Here is a 22703-nt window from a genome sequence, read left to right as displayed (position 1 = left end):
GGCTTTACCTGGTTGCTGCGTGTTGCTCTCTCGGCATTTCCTGGTTGCTGTGTGTTGCTCTCTCGGCATTTCCTGGTTGGCGCGTGTTGCTCTCTTGGCGCTTCCTGGTTGGTGAACGTGGTGGGCGTGTGTTGCTCTCTCGGCGTTTCCTGGTTGCTGCGTGTTGCTCTCTCGGCGGTTCCTGGTGTCCACGAGGAGCGCGAGGGCAACCGGTCGGAGGACCAGGTGTGTGTGTGTTTCTGAGTGAAGCTTTGCAAAGCAATACTCATACGATTGCAAGCCACGTTGGAGGTGTAACTTTTGCCAGTACAGCAATGCTCATTTGGACTGTGTGTCGGGCGGAATACTTGTGTCTCCGGAAGAGCATGAGGACACCTTTTGAGCGCTGATTATACTGGGAGGCCGGCCGAGAGGATTATTCGTGCAACTCTAGGTGGAGCAGGAATCCAAGGCCGATCATTCATTGGACAGTCCCAGAGGAGACTCGTGAGCGTCCAAGGGAACACTGCGCGCAGATGCGGATTTGGGCCGCCGCCGATAACGGTGAATATTGTACCTACGTTTGCTACTGTACTGTTACTTTCAATACAGTTATTGTTTGAGAACTGCAAGTGCTGTCATGTTCATTGTAGTGCGCCGACAAGTCACAGACACTGGCCAACAAGTTCCCCCAGTAGAAAGACCAGAAAACCCTTAGAGGGTCTTCTATGTCTTTTGAGTCCTCGGGGACTTTTAGGTCCTTGGGAACTTTTGGGTCCTAAGGATTGTAGGGGTCTTAAAGGGATTTCAAATGTCGAAGGGATCTCAGCAGTCTAAAGAGTTAAAAGGTACATTCGATAGTACGTAATACGTAAATAATTAATAGACCTATGTAATTAATATACACAAAAAGTATGCCACACACACACACACACACACACACACACACACACACACACACACACACACACACACACACACACACACACACACACACACTCACTCACCTCATCCATTTATAATAGAAGCCAAACTGTTGGTCATAAAGAAAGTTGAAGAGAGAGACGAGAACGGCACTCTGCAGAGAGCATCCTCCGCCAGGCTGAACAGTTTATGTTTTGTATCCCATTTATGAGTCGGATCTGGATTCGGATCTGAACCAAAATCTAATCGGCTTGTTGTCCCCCGTCGCACCGCGGAGCGAAGGGGGACTATGGTGTTCCCCTCCGTCCATGTGTCTGTCCGTGCGTGCGTGCGGGCGGGCGTGCATGCGTACGTGCGTAAGCGAAGGACCGAATTCTAATTTGGTGTGTGGGTGCAACCCACGTCAAAATCCAAGATGGCCGCCGCCTTTATGTCTGACGCCATGTATGTCTGAAACTTGTGAGCAGAATATCTTGAGAAATAAGCGAAGTACCAACTTCTAATCTGGTGTGTGGGTGTATCTAGGCATACGGAAGAACGCTATTGAAAATTGGGTCGCCACGTCAAAATCCAAGATGGCCGCCGCCATGTATGTCTGAACCTTGTGAGCGGAATATCTTGAAAAATAAGCGAAGTACCAACTTCTAATCTGGTGTGTGGGTGTATCTAGGCATACGGAAGAACGCTATTGAAAATTGGGTCGCCACGTCAAAATCCAAGATGGCCGCCGCCATGTATGTCTGAACCTAGTGAGCGGAATATCTTGAAAAATAAGCGAAGTACCAACTTCTAATCTGGTGTGTGGGTGTATCTAGGCATACGGAAGAACGCTATTGAAAATTGGGTCGCAAAGTCAAAATCCAAGATGGCCGCCTTGCGTCTTCCATTTTGTCAACTCACATCACTTCACCGACGGGGGACCTAGGCATAACGCTTGTTCTTGTCACCTAGCCAACTCATCCCCCAAGTTTTGTCATAACTCATCCACAACGATTTGAAATATTATCCTATATATTGGTTTTGGCCCTATCTCTCAAAGGTGAAGAATGACGTAGAAAATTAAAAAAAATTCTCGTATCCGGCTCTGTATTCGGATTTTCACCAAAATCAAACCAATTCTTCTTTGTCACACACTCAACCTGTCCACAAAGTTTAATCCAAAAAAAATTCTCCTATCCGGCTCTGTATTCAGATCTTCACCAAAATCGAACCAATTCTTCTATGTCACACACTCAACCTGTCCACAAAGTTTCATCCCAATCCGTCCACAATCTTTTGAGATATCATGCTATATATCGTTTTTAGCCCCATCTTTCAATGGTGAAGAAACACTTTAAAAAAACTAGATGGTATTCATAGAATACTTACCCTGCGCAGTCAACTTGGTGTGAGCCAACTCTTCTATTTTTGAACGTTTCTTTTTTTTTAATCCAATATGGCTGCCAGACCACGTGAGCGATGACCTCATAAATTTATATTCTCTAAATAATTGTTGCATAGATCATGCTCAATACATTTCAAACTGATCAGACTAGGCGTTGTCCCTGTCGAATTATGACATCAATGACGTCATTGTTAACAACACCTATTCCCCATATGGAGTTCTTTACAATGAGCCACGTTTCAAATTTTAAAATGCTGACACGGCACACACTTTACTTTACTGAAATGCAGACACAAATGTTCTATTTTCGTCAAAAATCTTTGGAATTTCGCCAAATCTGTTTTGGTCATGTGTTAATATGCCTCAGCGATTGACTAATCTGAAATCTGACATTTTATTTTTGGTCATAATGACCCCGTGAGGTCGCTCCGTACTTTGCCTGCTCGTCATGTGCAGTGTGATAATTAATTCTATGCCCACGCTAGAAGACTCTTCTTCTTCACGCAATAACAACTTTTAGCTTCCAGACTGTACATCCAATCATCTTGAAATTTTGCGCACATGTTACACTTCAATACCTCTACTACAATATAAAGTTTCATGTCGATCAATGAAGCGGTTCAAGAGTTATAAATTTTTTAATATTTTCGTTTAATTATTTGTATCTGCCAAACCACATGACCTATCGCAAATTCCAAAAAGGTCATTTTAGCAGACTGATATGCTGAACACATCTGTGAAGTTTCCCCTCGATAGGATCAAAAATGAGGGAGGAGCTTGATTTTAAAAGTTTATGCTTAAAAACGTCATGACTCCGAAACCATGTGACGCATGATATCATGCTCGCTGACTTATTTGTTCGTCATGGGTATGCGATTCTGCCTGCAATGTTTGGCCTCGGCCTGTTCTGTCGTTTTGGAGAAAATGTGATTTTAGTGGTTTTTCAGGCTTTTCACTCAAAACAATATGGCGTCCGAACCACGTGACTTACGACGTCATTATAATTTTATTTCTGCCTCAATTTTTACCAAGAAGATGCTTAAGAAATTTCATCCTGATCGGATAAAGTTTTTTACTTGTCGAATTATGACGTCATAACGGCGTCACCTATCACGTCATCATTCACATATGTTATTCCGCATGGAGAGTTCTTTGCAATGAGACCTGTCTCAATTATTTCTGTGCAGCGGTTTTTGAGATATAGAGGTGCAAAGGTTTTTGCTTTTTCTAAGATGGCGCCCATACCACGTGACTTGTGACGTCATAATATTCACTATAATATTCTTCAGGAGGAGGCCCTCCTATGGTGAAAATTTCCTGTCAATCGGACCAACGGTTGCCGAGAAAATGAATTTTTAAAATGCAGACACGTACGTACGTACGTACATATCTACCCGAATGCTTAACCCTGCCTTTCCCTTCGCGAGCGCAGGGTAATTAGTGTGAGGATCCTGATTCGAATCTTCAACAAAATCTAATCAATTCATCCTTGTCACACACCCAACCTGACAACCAAATTTCGTCTGAATCCTTCCACAACCTTTTGAGATATCTTGCTCACGGACAAACAGACCAGACAGACACTGGTAAAACAGGGGCCACCTTCGGTGGCAGAGGTAATGAACTTGGAAAAAAAAAAAAAAAAAGTTTATGGAAGATTTTAGAAAAAGCAGGAATAGGAATAGATCTATAATTCTGAATTCCAGTTTATCGCCAGATTTGAAGTTGGGAATAACTTTTGCAACCTTAAGAGAAGGGGCAAATCCAACAAGGAAAGAAAGATCGAGTTTGAAACGTTTTTTATGATTTATATGGATAGAGGACATCCTTACATTTTGTAATGTCTCGGGGTTGGTTGGCTGGTTGGCCAAGAATTATGGACCATTGCAGTTGGGATGTCCTCGGTTTCTGAGGTTTGGGACATGGAATGTGGGGACAATGACAGGGAGATCAGGAGAAGTGGTGGAAGTATTGGTCAGAAGAAGAGTGGACATATGTTGTGTGCAAGAGACGAGATGGAAGGGAAGTGGTGTGAGAATGGTGAAGGGTAGGCAGGGACAGAAATACAAGTTTGTGTGGCAAGGGTGCCCGGAGGGCGTGAATGGTGTTGGTGTCCTGTTTTCTGAGGAGTTTGTAGACAGTGTGGTGAGTGTGACTAGAGTGAGTAATAGGTTGATGATGGTGAAAATGATGATTGGAAAGCTCTTGGTGAACGTCATCTCGGGATATGCTCCGCAGGTTGGTCGAAGCGATGAAGAGAAGGACAAGTTCTGGTGTGCGATAGAGAAGCTGATGGAAAACGTGAAAGATGAGGAAGTTGTTGTGGTGGGAGGAGACCTGAATGGACATGTGGGAAGGAGTATGGATGGTTTTGAGGGAGTTCATGGGGGTTACGGATATGGTGTGAGAAATGGAGAAGGTGAAAGGATTTTGGAGTTTGCTGATGGAGCTGATTTGTTGATTTGTAATACTCAGTTCCAGAAAGAGGACAATAAGCTTGTTACATACACGTCAGGTGCGTCGACGACAACCGTTGACTACCTGATGGTGCGTCGGCAAGATAGGGGGCACCTCCGGGACACAAAGGTGATCCCGGGGGAGGAGGCTGTTTCACAGCACCACTTGGTTGTCTGCGACATAAGGGTGAAAGGTGCGAGGAGAGCTCGGCGGGTGAAGTACCAACCGAGAATGAAGGTGTGGAGGTTGAAAGAGGTGACAGTAAGGGAGGCATTAAAAGAGAGGCTGAGTAGGGTAGAGGATGATGTGGTTGAGCTTGAAAGTGGTTGGATGTCAATGAAAGCGAGTCTGTTGGGAGCCGTTGGTGAGGTATGTGGATGGACAAAAGGACCACCGAGGCACTCGGAAACATGGTGGTGGGATGTTGAGGTTGGAAAGAGGATTGACGAGAAGAGGAAGAAGTTCAAAGAGTGGCAGAAGGCGAAGGGTACGGGAGCAGAAACAGCAGAGCATGAAAGTTATAAGGCAGCCAGGAAGGCAACAAAGAAAGAGGTAGCAAAGGCGCAGGAGGCATGTAGGAAAATGTTCGGAGAACGCTTGGATTCGGAAGAGGGTCAGAAAGCAGTATTCAGGATTGCAAAGCAGATAGCGAAAGAGAGGTGTGATGTGATGGGGGTGCGTTGCTTCAACGATGAAGTGGGACAAATCGTTGTCGACCCAGATGGAATTAAAGGAAGATGGAAAAGATATATGGAAATGCTGTTGAATACAGAGAATGAATGGGATGGCAACATAGAGAGTAACCCAGTTTTAGGACCGGCGGAGAAGATAACTGAGGAGGAAGTTGAGGAAGCGATAAAAGCAATGAAGAGTGGAAAAGCGGGAGGGCCGACGGGAGTTGTGGGAGATATGTTGAAGGCAGCAGGAAGTTGGGGTGTGAAGAGAATGACAGAGATCTGTAATCTGGTGGTGAAAGAAGGCCGCATTCCAGTGGATTGGGAACTGAGTACCCTCGTCCCTCTATACAAGGGGAAAGGTGACCCTCTGGAGTGTGGCTCGTACTGAGCGATAAAGTTATTGGAGCATGGAATGAAGGTATTGGAAAGGGTGTTGGAGAGGAGGATAAGGAAGAAAGTGAAGATCGACGAAATGCAGTTTGGATTTATGCCAGGAAGAGGAACGACAGATGCGCTTTTCATTGTGAGGCAGTTGCAGGAGAAGTACATGGATAAGAGGAAGAAGTTGTTTTTTGGGTTTGTTGATCTGGAGAAAGCATTCGATAGGGTTCCACGCAAAGTATTGACATGGGCATTGAGGAAGTTAGGAGTGGAGGAATGGTTGATCAGAGTAGTGATGGCAATGTACAAAAGAGCACGCACAGCTGTAAGGACGAAGGACGGGAACAGTGGTGAGTTTGAGGTGAAGGTGGGAGTGCATCAGGGGTCGGTACTAAGTCCACTACTATTTGTAGCTGTGATGGAGGTGCTGGCTCAGACCGTAAAGGAGGGTTTACCGTGGGAGTTGTTGTATGCAGATGATCTGGTGTTGATTGCGGAAAGTATGGATGGACTGAAGGAAAAGATGAACAAGTGGAAGGAATGTATGGAGACAAAAGGTCTGAAGGTGAATATCGGAAAGATGAAGGTGATGGCAAGTGGTAAAGCATGTGGTGAGGTGGAAAGAACTGGGAAGTGGCCGTGTGCTGTGTGCAGGAAGGGTGTCGGAGTGAACTCCATTCAATGTACAATGTGTGCTGAGTGGGTTCATCAAAAATGTAGTGGTCTGAGAGGGTCATTAACCAGTGTGGCAGCTACATTCAAATGTAAGGTGTGCACAGAGGGAGCTGCAGATGGAGGAAATGTTGAGTTGGATCTTGGAGATGGCGTGAAGCTGGAAGGTGTGAAAACATTTTGCTACCTCGGAGACATGCTGAATGGAGAAGGTGGATCAGACTCGGCAACGGTTGCTCGAGTGAGATGTGCATGGAAGAAGTTTCGGGAACTGAGTGGCGTGCTGATGAGGAGGAGAGTGTCGCTGAAGTTGAAGGGAAAGGTGTATGATGCATGTGTGAGAAGTGTTATGATTTATGGGAGCGAGACATGGGTAATGAACGTAGAGCAGCAACGAATGCTGGAAAGGGTGGAAATGCGAATGGTTCGATGGATGTGCGGAGTATCGTTGAGAGAGAGGAAGACAAATGATGAATTGCGAAAGATGCTGGGAATATTGCCTGTGATTGATGCTGTGAAGAGGAACAGGTTGAGATGGTTTGGTCATGTATTGAGGAAGGATGAAAGTGACTGGTTGAGAAGAGTGATGGAAGTTAATGTAGAAGGAAGTAGAGGACGGGGAAGACCGAGAAAGACTTGGCTAAAGATGGTGGAAGAAGAAATGTGGGCAAGGGGGTTAACAAGGAGAGATGCAGAAAATAGGGCAAAATGGAGAAGATTGTCATGGGGACCGCAAGGCTAACCCCCGCTCTGGCAGGGAACATGGCCTTAAAATGCATGTTGTTGTTGTTGCAGTTGGGATGTCCAAAATTGACAAAAAATGCATTAAATAATATATGGGTGACCTCATATGCCATTACTCCCGTAACATTGTCTCCGCTTTTCTGATGGATCGCATAAGTCGTCTCAATATGCTGGGTATGTGTCTGCAACAGACAATCTGACATACTCTGGCGGAATAGATCTGTTTTTATATTGCATGGTCATATACTACTGTATGTATGGGGTAGGAATTTGGAATTTGGCCATGGTGCCAGCGACAGCTCGTTTACTCTTTGCGAAGGACACTGTGGGATCTTTAACGCCCAACAAAGACTGCTGGCAGATGGGACACCCGTTTACCGTCAATCCGAGGGATTGTATTGATGACACATTGATGAATCACCTTGCCTGTGAAACACCTGGCTGAGAGTTTATAGCTCGGTCGGGAATCGAACCCAGGCTGGACAGCTCAGAGACGAGTGTGTGTACCTACTGGCCATCTGCCTAGGGCCCGTAATAAAAATTTGTATGGCTGTCAAAGTCAGTGATCAATTGTAAATTTATAGTAGGATTCATTCAAATACAACATGTGGCAACTGGTTTGCATCATTTATGAAGATGCTTTTGCGGAGCTCATGCTGTGCCACGTGTATTGGTATATCAATGCAACACTTTAGAACATGCTTTGCAACTCTTTTCAAAAGGTATAGTTGCATCTTTGATATCCACTGGTGAATACGAGCAGATGGGACCTAACCACACACTCACTGATACAACTGCTTGCTTGCCAACCTGATACGATAACTTAGCGGTATCCCATTTGCCTTTGAACGATCCAGTCTGGCTGGGTTTGATTCCTTTGCCAACTCTGTAGTCATTCTGTTTCATCTCAGGCAGGCCATCACAGCAATGAGTATGCAGTTCATTGGAAAGGTTGATAATTTAGCTGTTCCTTTTGCTCGTATCCATTGATAGATTTCCCGTTAATATGGTAGTTTTCAAAAAAGGAGGCCATTGCGAGTTGGTACTTTGGTAAATTATAAATGCCTATGTGATATGGGGTCTTTTAGGTCTTTTGGGTTTTTTGGGGGGAATGCACTACATAGGCATTATATACTTATGTCACAGGAAAAAAAAATGCAAATCAACAGCCAGGTGTAGCCTATGCATCTCAGAATCAGGTAAAGTGTTTTGTTTTGTGTCGTGTTTTGTGCAGGTTTGTCAAAATGAAGTTCAAGCACGTGATCTTTGAGAATTCCCTCTTCAAATATTGTGATTTTGATGACATTACTTCATCAAACACATTCTTCAGCAATTGCACTTTCCTAGAAACGTATTTTTATAACACAGGTAAGTTTTCTTCTCTATCCTAAGTGAATACATTTATGTCGTGGCCTTTGGTCTTTCTAAATCTCAGAAGTCGGTAAGCAGAATCAAAGCACTGCTATATTTCATGGCAGTCATGTGATTCAATGTACCAAGGTACAAATTCCCCGATTGGATCTTTTTTATACCCAGTTGGGACTCGTGGAAGAACTGGAACCCACAGAACAAGAAGAACATAGTGGGGGAAAACAACACCAGGGTAGAGGGACAGAGGGACACGTGGAGGACAAATGCACATGCGGAGGAATGAGAACAAAGGGAGGTGAGAAGGACACAGGGGGTGAACAACCTGGATACAAACTCAAACACAACTAGAAGAGAAAAACTGGCGATTAAACACAATTGGGACAAAAAAAAAACAACTAAAAAGATAGTGAGGGAGAGGAGAGGAAACACAATGACCTGGAATTGAAGAGGAATGGAAGGGATGTGCTTGGGGAGAGTTAATGAGTGCAGAAAGGATCATGGGTATGGATGGGGTTGACCTTAGCTGGTGGTGAACAGCCATTTTGTATCTCTGTAGAGACGGACGTGATTTAACCAGTTGAGGAAGTTGGTTGCACAGGTGAGAAAGGCGGACTAAAAGAGTGGAGGTGAGCAGTGATTTTGGAATTTGGGAGTTTCACCGGAAGTGGGTTATTGGCAGACAACGTGGGCCCTGTAGAAACTTGGGGGTGTGGTGAGTGTCGGGGGACAAAGGAAGGAAAGGGGCAGAGGATGCAATACCAGAAATGACTGGGGATGAGAGGGGCGTTCATGGTAGAAAACAGAAAATGTGAGGTTACCCTATTGATTCTTTGTGGCAGCACCTGGATTATTTGGTTGCAAATGTGCCTGTGGGAAATTGCCCTTTTTGCAAAAAGGCAGTCGTTGTTTTGCAACACAATTAATTGTATTCATAATACAGTGTTAGAGGAATGTGCTATTTCCTCAGCTGTAATGAAGAATGTGTTGTTTATTGCGAGGTCCCTTCGGCTGTGAGAAGGTGTTGTCATGTTGGTTACTTTTGATTCTCTTCTTTGTTTAATGTTTTCAGACCTGTACGACTACAAGTTCAACAGCTGTCTCTTCCTGAACACCACGTTTGAGCACAGCAAGAAAGGATGCCATATTGATTTCAGCAATGACTACAGCGCATACTGGGTATACTTTGTCACTTTCCTTGGCACACTTGCTGTCTTGCCTGGAAACATTGTCTCCGCTTTGCTGATGGATCGCATCGGTCGTCTCAATATGCTGGGTATGTGTCAGGAACAGACAATCCGACATTCTAAGGCCGAAAAGATCTGTTTTTATTTTGCATGGTCATATACTACTGTATGTATAGGGTAGGAATTTGGAATTTGGCCATAGTGCCCAGTGACGGCTCGTTTACTCTTTGCGAAGGACACTTTGGGATCTTTAACGCCCAACAAAGTATGCTGGCAGATGGGACACCCGTTTAACGTCAATCCGAGGGACGGCACACACATTGATGAATCACCTTGCCTGTGAAACACCTGGCTGAGAATTTATAGCTAGGTCGGGAATCGAACCCAGGCTAGACAGCTTCGAGGCGAGTGTGCGTACCTATTGGCCATCTGCCTAGGGCCCGTAATAAAAATTTGTGTTGGTGTCAAAGCCAGTGATCAATTGTAAATTCATAGTAGGATTCATTCAAATACAACATGTGGCAACTGGTTTGCATCATTTATGAAGGTGCTCTTGTGCAGCTCATGCTGTGCCACGTGTATTGGTATATCAATGCAACACTTTAGAACATGCTTGGCAACTCTTTTCAAAAGGTATAGTTGCATCTTTGATATCCACTGGTGAATACGAGCAGATGGGACCTAACCACACACACAATGATACAACTGCTTGCTTGCGAAGCAAGAGGATGGCAGTTTTTATGTTTGTTGTCCTCCTCCTTTTCCCTTTATAAGGAGCGAGGTCCGATGGCACCAAGCTTCTGCACTGACTTTACCACAATACTCCGCCACTCCCTTCTGCTCTCGGCCAACTTGCTCCACTCGCCAACCACACCATCCTTACTGATATTCCTCTTCACACAATCGTCTAATCTCAACTGCAGTCGACCTCTTCTCCTCCTACCTTGTTCCCTCAACCTATCCACTCTCTTTGCCATTTTCTCTTCCCCCATCCATACCAAGTGTCCAGCCCATCTCAGCCGGCATTTCACCAATCTCCCCGCCATGCTCATCTCTGCACACAAATCTCCTCCCTCAGTTCATCCATCCTCCTTCTATCCACCCTCTTCATTCCCACAATCCTCCTGACCCAGTTGTTCTCACAAACCTGCAACCTCTGTTGTTGTCTCTCTGTCATTGCCACCGTCTCCAGACTGTAAAGGTAGGCCGGTGTTATGCATGCCATCAGAACCTTTTCTTTCAATCTCCTTGAAAACTTTGTCTGCCATTTCACCCTCCACCTTCCACGCATTCGCCCCCACCTGAATACTCCCCCGCACCTCTGCCTCTGATTTACCATCCTCGGTCAATGTTCCACCCAGATACTCAAACCGATTTCCTTCTCTGATCTCCTTCCCCTCCAACCTGATATTCATTTATTTTCTCTGCTGCCCAACACACATCACCTCTGTCTTCTCCATGCTCATTTATAGTCGGTCCACAATTTGAACCCAGATCATACGTCTCAAAAACGAGTCTGATACCTGTAGCTAATAATGTTGACTCGTACATACAAGGTGCATCATCTGAAGCCAATGTATTGAGCTCTGATTTAACATCCTGGTGGTGAAGTAGCATCAGCATCACTGCCTTGTATTCACTTGAAGCACAAACACTTCTGCCCTGAATGCCTTACGTAACAGCTTTGCCATAATGAGTGTCACAAAAGGCTTTAATGTCTGTTTATCTGATTAATTGGGACTTGGGGCAAGCATCTGTCATATTCCCAAACCCATATATAATACCATCAGCCTTGCAAGTTGTGAACAATAAATTATGCCATTTAATTAGGTCACTATTATAGTTCTCATGAATAATATTATATATATATATATATATGTGTATATATATATATATTCTGTTACGTGGTCCTCCCGGTAACTACCTGGTCTCGGTGACCCCCGGACCGTGGGAGGCACCCCGCCAGAAAGATATATGATTTATACGCTTTCGTAACGCAATCAATATGAATTCCAGTCAATAAGAAACCCCACACCAAGGATCCAGAGTACTCAAAAATATATTCCCCCAAGGAATCAACAATCAACAACCATCAACAATCCACAATCAACAATCAAGCACCAATATGATTAAGATGGCCATCTTATATATGTGTGTCCTTATTTCCCCCACTCCCGACCCCTTGGGTACTCACGACCCCTTTGGTCTCTGTCCCTCACAATGTCTCTGGGCCCCTCCTGACCAAGATGATGGTCGGCTTCTCCGCACACGGGCGGTTGAACGAACCCCTGGCTGACGTGCTCCCAAACGTGCATGTCACGTACCGGGAACAACGGTTGCAGCACGCACCTCCTTGCCAAGCAACGCGGGCAAAGCAACGCGCGGCTTGTCCAGCGCGCAAGGCCCAAGGTGCGACCCGTACGCGTCCTTGTAGACGGTGAGGCGAACTGTGTAGGACGCTGGGTTCCGTGCACGAACCCACGGCAACTTGTGTGTCAAGGGGTAATTCCTTTCGCCAGATGGGTTTCCCAACGCAGCGTCAGACGCTGCTCGATATCGATACCCTCGCCTCGGAGCTCGGCGAGGAAGAAGAAGAAGATCATCGCTTCTCCAGGACCTCGTGTCTTTTTCCTTCCGTTTCCGGTCTCCTTTTTCCCAGAAGGGCTCCTGACCCTTTAATCACAACAACCTTTAATCGACTACACATTGATAAGCAAAGGCCTGAATAGTAATTCACATGAATTCGTAACACTCCCCCCATTCAAGAAAGAAAGTTTGAACCCAGCGAAAACTTTCTTTGCCGGCCAACTTGGATAAACAAACCAGATAACTCACCACCCCCAAATCATCAGTTCCCCCCGGGCACAGTCATCACTTAAAAATAAAGCAACAATATTTCACCCAATCCCCTAGATTAATTCCCTCTGGACCAAGCGTCAACCACTTCTAGTTTCTGTTGAATGACGGTTAAGAGGTGGTGACCAAAGCCCCAAAGTTAAACCTCTCGATAGCACTTTTTTGGGAGGCACAGCTGAGTATTCCCTACATGGACGCCTTAAGGAATGTGGAGTTCACGGTTAGTCCGGGGAGGAAAGTTCATTACATGGACGCCTTTAAGAACGTGGAGTTCACGGTTAGTCCGTGCAGGAAAGTTCACTACCTGGACGCCTTTAAGAACGTGGCGTTCACGGTTAGTCCGTGTAGGAGCCCCGGCTCGGCGGCTCCACCGTATATAGTGCTTCAACTTCTCCAGACTCCTAACAGTTACGGTGGGACCCCTTGTCCCAGCCGTTACCTGACTGGCGGTCTCCTTCCCGGCCAGTGCTCTGACATTCATTCCTTCGGGAGGTGCCGTAACTCTGGGAGCCTCCATAGTAATATCGGCTGCTGCCAACACCAAAACTACCGCCAAGTGGTCCTCTTCTGTAGACCTCTCGACGCCTACGAAATGCCTTCCCTACTGTTATGGTCCGACCTTCCAAATCCTTACCATTCCAATTCTTCTATGCCTCCCTGGCGTCTCTTGTGCTTGCAAACGTGACAAAGCCGAACCCTCTTGACCGTTGCGTTTCCCTGTCTTTTACCACCCGCACTTCCACCAGCGGCCCATATCTGTTGAAGACAGAGGTCAGAACTTCTTCCTCTGTGTTGAAGTTCAGTCCCCCTACAAATAACTTGGAACTTTTGTCGCCATCCCGAGCTGGTGTGGTGTTATTTATTCTCCCTGCTGTGCTCTTTACCAACCCTCGGGTTACCATAAATTTGCCCCCCGGCCAAATCATTCCCGATAATCACAGATACTCCCTCCACAGGAAGCGTGGCTTGTAAACCGACGGTGACCGGTCCTGACACCAAATTGGATTCCAAATGGATGACATGAAGTGGGGCACTAACACAGCCACCGATCCCTTGTAACCGAACACTATCACCAGTTGCGGTACTCTTTGACAATGGCAAAATGCCCTCAAGCATTAAGGATTGATGGGCTCCGGTGTCCCTCAAAACCCTAACCGGTCTTGGGTTAGTCAAGTCTCCCTTGAGTGAGACCAACCCCTCATAAATAAATGGTTGGTAACTCTTCTGTGGGCGATTTCTTACGCTTGCCATCGCATTCGGAGTGGTAATAGTCAGACTCCGCTCTGGGTTTTCCCTTTTCATGAGGTAACAACTGGACATCAAGTGTCCAGGTTTCTTGCAAAAAGCGCAAGTAGGCCCGGAGGAAAAACTCGTGGTCTGCCTCGGGCCCCCCGAAAAATAAGTTTGTCTTGGGCCCGTAGCACCCTGATTTCGAACAGTTCGGGTATCAGCATTGTCCCCATAATCATCTCGCGGCCGCCGCCATGTATTGTCGTTCTCCGCACCTGCTGTTCCACACCTCCCCTACAGAGATCTAGGCGAGGAGTTAGGTTCGTGGACCCCTATCCGGTGTGTTAAGGCATAATCATCTGCCATGGTGGCTGCGTCCCACAACTTCGGTACTTTCTTTTCCTGCAGGTACACTTTGATGTCCTCGTGGACACACTGTTGAAATTCCTCCACCAGCATCAGGTCACGCAATGCTTCGAAGTCGTTCCCGACTCCTTTTGACTCACACCACCGATCAAACATATTTTCTTTCACTCTAGCAAACTCCACATGGGTCTCACTCTCCCTCTTCCTGGCATTCCTGAATTTTTGCCGGTAAGCTTCCGGAACCAACTCATAGGCTTTGAGGATGTGCTTCTTCAATACCTCATAATCTGCACATTGGTCCATTGGTAGCGCCGAATAAATATCTTGAGCTTTTCCCACCAGCACACTTTGCACTAGTATGGTCCAGGCCTCCTCCGGCCAGTTTAACTGTCGAGCCACTTTCTCAAAGTGTGGAAAAAATTTAGCGACTTCCTTTTCACTGAAGGGTGGAACCAGCCTCACATGTCTGCCCACATCCCAGGTGTTCTGGCTAGGTGTCGACCCCGTCAGCAAGGGTGGTACCTCTCCCCGTTCTCTCATTCACTCCAGCTCCTTGAATTTAATTTCTTGCTGAAGCGCCATTTCACGTTCCTTTAATTCCCTTTCCGCTTTTCTCTCCTCTGCTTCGAGTTCCCTTGCAGCTCTCCTCTCCTCTGCTTCTGCTTTCCTTTCCTCTGTTTTCATCCTTTCTAACCTTTCCTGGAGTTCTCGTTCCACTCTCCTTTCTTCTTCTGCTCTTTCCTTTTCTGCTTTCCTTTCTTCTTCTGCTAACCTTTCCTGGAGTTCTCATTCCACTCTCCTTTCCTCTGCTTGTTTCTCTTCTCTCCTCTCTTCTGCTTTCCTTTCTTCTTCTGCTCTTTCCTTTTCTGCTTTCCTTTCTTCTTCTGCTCTTTCCTTTTCTGCTTTCCTTTCTTCTTCTTTGATCCGTTCCTGGCTCCGTAATTGCAACTCCAGTTTCCGGAGCTCAACATCTTCTGGTTCTTCGGGTAGCCACTGCCAGGCTAACTTGTCCCATGTTCCTAATCCCACCATAGATTGTATCACCGTGGTCTGCAACTCTGCCTTCCTCAAATTAGTTCGGACCTCCAAGTTAAAATGTTTGGCCAATTTCAAGAGGTCCGACTTTAGTAACGCTCGGAACTGTGCCTCACTCGGTGTTACCGCAAAGTTCTGTGCCACAAACGCCATGGTGCCTATCGTTAACACCTGTTAACCTTCACCCAAGACTTTACCCCCAATTTCCCCAAAAATTTACCAATTAATACTTAATTAATAAATTTTAATTAATAAAAATATTATTTTATTATTTTATACAATTTTAGATCCCGGACGTAGACCCAATTGCGAATCCGCCAATCGTAATTTGGACGAGCCCCCAATTCTGTTACGTGGTCCTCCCGGTAACTACCTGGTCTCGGTGACCCCCGGACCGTGGGAGGCACCCCGCCAGAAAGATATATGATTTATACGCTTTCGTAACGCAATCAATATGAATTCCAGTCAATAAGAAACCCCACACCAAGGATCCAGAGTACTCAATAATATATTCCCCCAAGGAATCAACAATCAACAACCATTAACAATCCACAATCAACAATCAAGCACCAATATGATTAAGATGGCCATCTTATATATGTGTGTCCCCTTTCCCCCACTGCCGACCCCTTGGGTACTCACGACCCCTTTGGTCTCTGTCCCTCACAATGTCTCTGGGCCCCTCCTAACCAAGATGATGGTCGGCTTCTCCGCACATGGGCGGTTGAACGAACCCCTGGCTGACGTGCTCCCAAACGTGCACGTCACGTACCGGGAACAACGGTTGCAGCGCGCACCTCCTTGCCAAGCAATGCGGGCAAAGCAACGCGCGGCTTGTCCAGCGCGCAAGGCCCAAGGTGCGACCCGTACGCATCCTTGTAGACGGTGAGGCGAACTGTGTAGGACGCTGGGTTCCGTGCACGAACCCACGGCAACTTGATGTGTCAAGGGGTAATTCCTTTCGCCACATGGGTTTCCCAACGCAGCGTCAGACGCTGCTCGATATCGATACCCTCGCCTCGGAGCTCGGCGAGGAAGAAGAAGAAGATCGTCGCTTCTCCAGGACCTCGTGTCTTTTTCCTTCCGTTTCCGGTCTCCTTTTTCCCAGAAGGGCTCCTGACCCTTTAATCACAACAACCTTTAATCGACTACACATTGATAAGCAAAGACCTGAATAGTAATTCACATGAATTCGTAACAATATATATTGTTGCGGATATGAGGATGGCATTTTTTAAATTGTGTGTATTGTTGTGGTAAATTGTGGTGATGAACATTGGTTGGATATGGCGCCTCCTGCCTCCGGAGTTGTGTAAAGGTCAAAGGGCGTCTCGGTAATTATCCATAAAGCATCCACGTCAGCCAATCATAGAATACCCCTGTTCGATAGCTTATATCTTATTATGTGTCTTAGGGTAAGGCTGTGTCTCCCATTAACTTAAATACTCCATTGCACCGAGTGAAAAAGAGATAGATTCCCTTCATTCCCATTCCCAAAAACCTCCATTCCCCCTTTCGTCGATTGGCAATTACCTCCCCTCCAATTGCCGCCATTGACCACGAGGCAGGGTCGGAGAAGAAAGGCATGTCTCCACCTCGTCATAGAGGGGAGGAGTGAGCCAGCCCCACTCGACCAACCATGAGCCAGGGGTTTGGCTTGACAGGGCGGAGAGAGAACGTTTGGGGGAGGTTCGCAAAGGTTGAGGGGCAGGGCCTATATAACCCGCAGCGGTACATTCCCAGAGAGAGACATGAGATGGGCTGAGAAAGAAGAGGAGCTTTTAAGAGAGTCGCAAAAAGGTCCAAGGCAGATGAGCTGAGAAGAGAGAGGGTCCAAGAAAGAGCTGAATTGTGAGGTCCAACAAGCAGAGATCATCCAAGGAAGCACCAAGCCTGCTATTCGTCACCTCGCTCGCGAGCGGTAGCGTCTACAGCAGCAGCAGCAACAACGCTCGCCAGCCGCTTAGGGGCCTGGACGGCAGTTCGGAGCAGGGCCGCAAAGGAACGGCGGCTGCCCAACGTGTGGATCGTGCTGCCGGACCCAGTGGACTTTCCTCTCCTACCAGCCAATTCCTATCATCATTCCCCGTGTAAGTGTGTTCGTAGTCTGTCGTTTGTCTTGTCCCTGGGTAGTAACAATAAGTCTGTATAAGCTAGTATTTTCACTGTGTCACCTGCGTCTCATGTGCTTGTAAATAAACGTGACTGCTTTCTTTTTGCTTATGTGTGTAAATAGTAAATAAATTTAGTAGTATTTCCAAACCTTTCTTTGCCTTCGTCTTCCTCTTTGCATTCGGTCGCTTTAGAGTTTTCCATATTGGGCAGCTGCGGTGCGATACGGCCAAAGTTTGGGGTGAATCGGGTTTTAGTCAGGGAAGCACTGTTCGGTCGCGGAGCCTCCGCTCGGCAAATATAACATCTTTAACCGCGTCCGTAACAATATATATATATATATATATATATATATATATATATATATATATATATATATATATATATATATATATATATATATATATATATATATATATGTATATATATATATATATATATATATATATACATATATATATATATATATTCATATTCATCCAATGAGGACCTATCTGTGATGTCTTTATCTTCCATTTTCCCTTTGCTCCTCTGCTCACCTGTCAACATGCTTCCCTGTGTCATGTGTGTGGGAGATTAGATTTGTCTAAACAACAAAGCTATAAAAGTACTTTTTGAAAACAGCTCGCAATGGTTGGTGAACTGCTGGCCACGAGATTGATAACTATTGCACCAGGCAGATCACAGATGTTGTTATGTCAACCACAGTGACATCACTAAGCTGGCCAGAGTGACATCATTTACTCTCATGCTGACGGCTGGGCTTTTGTACTCCAGGTGGATCCATGATCATCTCTGGTATCAGCTGCTTCTTACTGTGGTTTGGTAACAGTCAAGCCACTATGATTGGAATGCTTTGCCTCTACAACGGCCTTTCCATCTCTGCGTGGAATTCTCTCCAAGTACTTACCACGGAACTATTCCCCTCAGATCGCAGGTATGTCAAACCTTTAGGGAAACCAGGTGCTGTCCTTAATTAGCTGAGTGACGGCAGGATAGCTCAGCTGGTAACGTGCTCGTCTCTGACATGTCTAGTCCTGGATTTGTTCCCCTTGGAGGCGAGTCCGACTTGAACTCCTGTCACGATGCAGTGTTGGTATTGGTGGTGCTGCATCCTGGTGCATGGCATCGTATACAAGTGGATATAACACTGATTGCTATCATTGTCAACAAATAAAGTTCCCGTTTATATACAGTGCATTCAGAAAGTTTTCAGATCCCTTCACTTTTTTCACATTTTGTTATGTTGCAGCCTTATGCTGAAATCGTTTAAATTCATTTTTTCCCTCATCAATCTGCACTCAATATCCCATAATGACAAACAGAAAACAGGATTTTAGGAAGTTTTGCAAATTTATTAAAAACAAAAAACTGAAATATATATTTGACATAAGTATTCATACCCTTTGCTATGACACTTGAAATTTAGCTCAGGTGCCTCCCATTTCTCTTGATCATCTTTGTGATGTTTCTACACCTTGATTAGAGTCCACCTGTGGTAAATTCAATTGATTGGACATGATTTGAAAAGGCACACACCTGTCGATATAAGGTCTCACAGATGACAATGCATATCACAGCAAAAACCAAGCCATGAGGTCGAAGGAACTGCCTGCAGAGCTCAGAGACAGGATTGTGTCGAGGCACAGATCTGGGGAAGCCGACAAAAAAATTTCTGCTGCATTGAAAGTTCCCAATATGGCAGAGCGGCCAGACGGAAGCCTCTCCTCAGTGAAAGACACATGAAAGCCTGCCTGGAGTTTGCAAAAAAGCACCTAAAGGACTCTCAGACTGTGAGAAACAAGATTCTGTAGTCTGATGAAACCAAGATTGAACTGTTTGGCTTCCGTCTGACCACTCTGCAATAAAGCCCAGATCGTTGGAGTGTAGCAGTGATGGTTGTCCTTCTGGAAGTTTCTCCCATCTCCACACAGGATCTCTGGAGCTCAGCCAGAGTGACCATCGGGTTCTTGGTCACCTCTCTTACCCAGGCCCTTCTCCCCCGATTACTCAGTTTGGCCGGGCGGCCAGCTCGAGGAAGAGTCCTGGTTGTTCCAAACTTCTTCCATTTAAGAATTATGGAGGCCACTGTGCTCTTGGGAACCTTCAATGCAGCAGAAATTTTTTTGTAGGCTTCCCCAAATCTGTGCCTCGACACAATCCTGTCTCTGAGCTCTGCAGGCAGTTCCTTCGACCTCATGGCTTGGTTTTTGCTCTGATATGCATTGTCAGCTGTGAGACCTTATATAGACAGGTGTGTGCCTTTCCAAATCATGTCCAATCAATTGAATTCACCACAGGTGGACTCCAATCAAGGTGTAGAAACATCACAAAGATGATCAAGAGAAATGGAAGGCACCTGAGCTAAATTTCAAGTGTCATAGCAAAGGGTATGAATACTTATGTCAATGTTATATTTCAGTTTTTTTTATTTTTTCATAAATTTGCAAAACTTTCCAAAATCCTGTTTTCTCTTTGTCATTATGGGGTATTGAGTGTAGATTGATGAGGGAAAAAAATGAATTTAAACTATTTCAGCATAAGGCTGCAACATAGCAAAATGTGAAAAAAGTGAAGTGGTCTGAATACTTTCTGAATGCACTGTCGGTTCAACATTCCTGGTTGCACTATTTGTAAAGCAAGCTATGATGACTATCTCATCAGGTTCTTGATTATTAAGAAACAAAATTCGTCGAACTATATGAGTATTGTTCATAGGTAGGTGTGCTTGGTTTGAGACAGAAGTTCCGCAGTGCATTGTTCAGAGTTTATACATTTGCTGCACGGTGGTTTTAGTGCACATTCACAGTTCTGAGGGGAATTTGATTTTGCTGGAGGACAATTCCATGGCTTGAAATGCCATGGGATCAGAGCACAGGAAGGGAATAAGAATAACAATGTTACAGAGAAACCCGATTGGTGTACTCAACTGAGACAGTAACGGTTCCCACGGCTATATATATATTGTTATGTGTGGGGGTAGAGCAAAATCTAGAGCTAGGTAGATCTGTATACGTAGGTATTCGACTGTCATGATAGGGAATCTACCTGTCATAAGTTCTTCATGTTTAGGCGTTTGTCAGTGTAAGATGTATAATTGTGGATCTACCAGGAGATTCGTGTGATAGTTAAAACCACCTTTAGAGGCCATTTTTCCCCGCAAGCGGGGGTTGGCCTTTTTCGGGAACCGTGGTTGTTGTTTTTCGGTCCCCTTTTTGAAGCAATGTTTTACGGCCGGATGCCCTTCCTGACGCCAACCCTTTTTGCCGCCTTTAACGACAAACAGGGAATTACCAGTGAACTGGTCCTCAATTAGCCGACCTCGGAAGGATGACAGGCTGAGTCAACCCCCCTGGCGTTAATTCAGCGATCGACCGGGATTCGAACCCAGGATCCTAGGATCCTAAGCCGGCACCCTAGCCACTAGCCCAACACCAGTCGTGTGATAGTTAGATAGGGATTAAAAGATAACGCCCCTGTGAGTCTCACCTGGTCATCAAACCCTTGTCCATTATGGCACTGCAAACCACATAAACACTTAGTTAGGTCCCAAGCGCAACATTAAATAATTCCTCCCCTTTGACATGACTTTGGAAGAGAATAGACGGGAAATCGGGCTGGAACACCGCCACAATCGGCCGCCACCATTTACACCTCCGCAAGGCCTACCAACCTCGGATAGCACGTGCGATGAAGAGAAAGCAGAAGTAGAGAGAGCGGCAGTGACGCAGTGGGTGAGCCGGGGGAGGCTCTGATAGGCTGAGGGTGCGCCAATGTGACGTCATCTGCCGAAGATATTAGCGAGAGCAGGACGCCATTTTCAGGGGGTGTGAGTTGAGATGAGAGCAGAGCCCTGACTTGAGTGCAGAGAGAGCCCGAGTTGCGTTGGCAGTGCGCAGTTTGGCAGTGAGCAATTGAGAAGCGAGTTGGAAGGACGAGACGTGCAGTCACACCTGCGTTCTTCCCGCTCCTGTCTTTTTGTGCTCCGTGTGGGGATCGATCTGGGTGAAGCCGCTGGCCTGCATTGGGTGCCTTGGAGCTTGGCGCACCGACCTCGTGGGCGGCGAGAGGATCGGAGCTTGGAGCAAGGCCTCGTGGGTGCATCGGGGCCGTGGTGGACAGCAGCCGAAGCCAACGACGAGACAGATAAGCCGAGCTCCGCGTGTACACTTGACATCAAAGACGTGTTTCTTTGGTATTCATATCCCCTCATCTCGTGTTTGATATCTGGTGTGCGGGATCCCGATTTAGGATATTAGATTTACCGGCGCGTGCTTTTTCCTGTCTTGCTTTTATTTAATAAATCCTTATATTATTTTCTGTATATATCTGAATGCAGTTTCCTGGGTGTTTGATTTTAATAGGTAAGGCTGCGGAGCTTTCGCTGTGTCCCACCATTCCGCGCATTTAAGCGCTTTGATTTGGAATCCGCTATTGAGTTTTCGCCTCGGGAGTTTAAAGCCTCGTAATCGGCCTCCGCAACTTTGATGTTAATCACAGTTGCGTGACAATATATATATTGTTGAGGTTTTGAGAATTGTACATATAACATCATTGAAGGTTAAAGGTTTGCCCCCCATAGTTAGTCCACAAGCAACACGTAGGCCCATTAGAATTAGTTATGTCATAGTATGTGTAAGAGTAGGCCATTTCCCTAGTGACATCTGCGTTGTGTAAAGAATTAAGCTTAGGTCCTTTTCATTTTTCGGCCACCCTTCAATTCTATCAATGGGCAAACTCGATCCCGCGCCCCATTTTGGCTGATCCCTCCGTGTGTGGTGCTTTGGCTGCCAGCAGCATTAGCTGCCCTTTGCTCGCTCAAACTAGTCGGGTAACCACGAGGTAGGCCTGGAAAGAGGGAGGAGCGCGAGGTCAGGGTGTGGCCGCGACAAGCAGCACGTCAGAAGGCGGAGACGGTAAGAGCAACAGCCAACCAGGGCTCGGTGGGCATGGGGTGATAGGGCATGGCAAGAAACCTCTGGTGAATTCCAGAGGGTTCCAAGGGCGTGGCAATATAACCCTTGGCACGAGGCCCCCACCGCAGATGAGAAGGGAGAGGCGCTTACAAAAGACTGGAGCCAGGCATTGGTATTGAAAGGACTCGCATGCAAGTGGAGAGATGAGAAGGGATGCGCAGGTCTGAGTTGAGCTAAGAGAAGGACTTGCTCGCAGAGGACTCGTTTGGTGAATTGCGCTGTGCATGAGAACTGATCTGGAGCACTTGTGTGAGAACTGCATTAAGAGGGCTGGCGTGCACACGGCAGATTCGAGCCTTGATTGAGAAGCGCATTGTTCGCATTTATTGAACTATTACGAACTATTCGCTTATTA

General features: G+C 46.1%; 1 protein-coding gene across 1 annotated transcript in view; it reads left to right on the top strand.

The window, feature by feature from the left end:
- Window positions 1-22703, top strand: part of SV2C (synaptic vesicle glycoprotein 2C) — a 128111-nt gene that overhangs the window by 92155 nt on the left and 13253 nt on the right. The window contains exons 10-12 of the mRNA XM_078781858.1: window positions 8453-8586; window positions 9659-9862; window positions 18150-18309. Coding sequence (XP_078637984.1) covers window positions 8453-8586; window positions 9659-9862; window positions 18150-18309 — 498 coding nt within the window. The remainder of the gene's footprint in view (window positions 1-8452; window positions 8587-9658; window positions 9863-18149; window positions 18310-22703) is intronic.

Source organism: Myxine glutinosa, chromosome 7 (genome assembly GCF_964187855.1).
Source record: "Myxine glutinosa chromosome 7, kmMyxGlut1.1, whole genome shotgun sequence".
Classification (NCBI taxonomy): domain Eukaryota; kingdom Metazoa; phylum Chordata; class Myxini; order Myxiniformes; family Myxinidae; genus Myxine; species Myxine glutinosa.
Note: the sequence above shows the minus strand (reverse complement) of the source record. Positions and strands in the feature narration are given on the sequence as shown.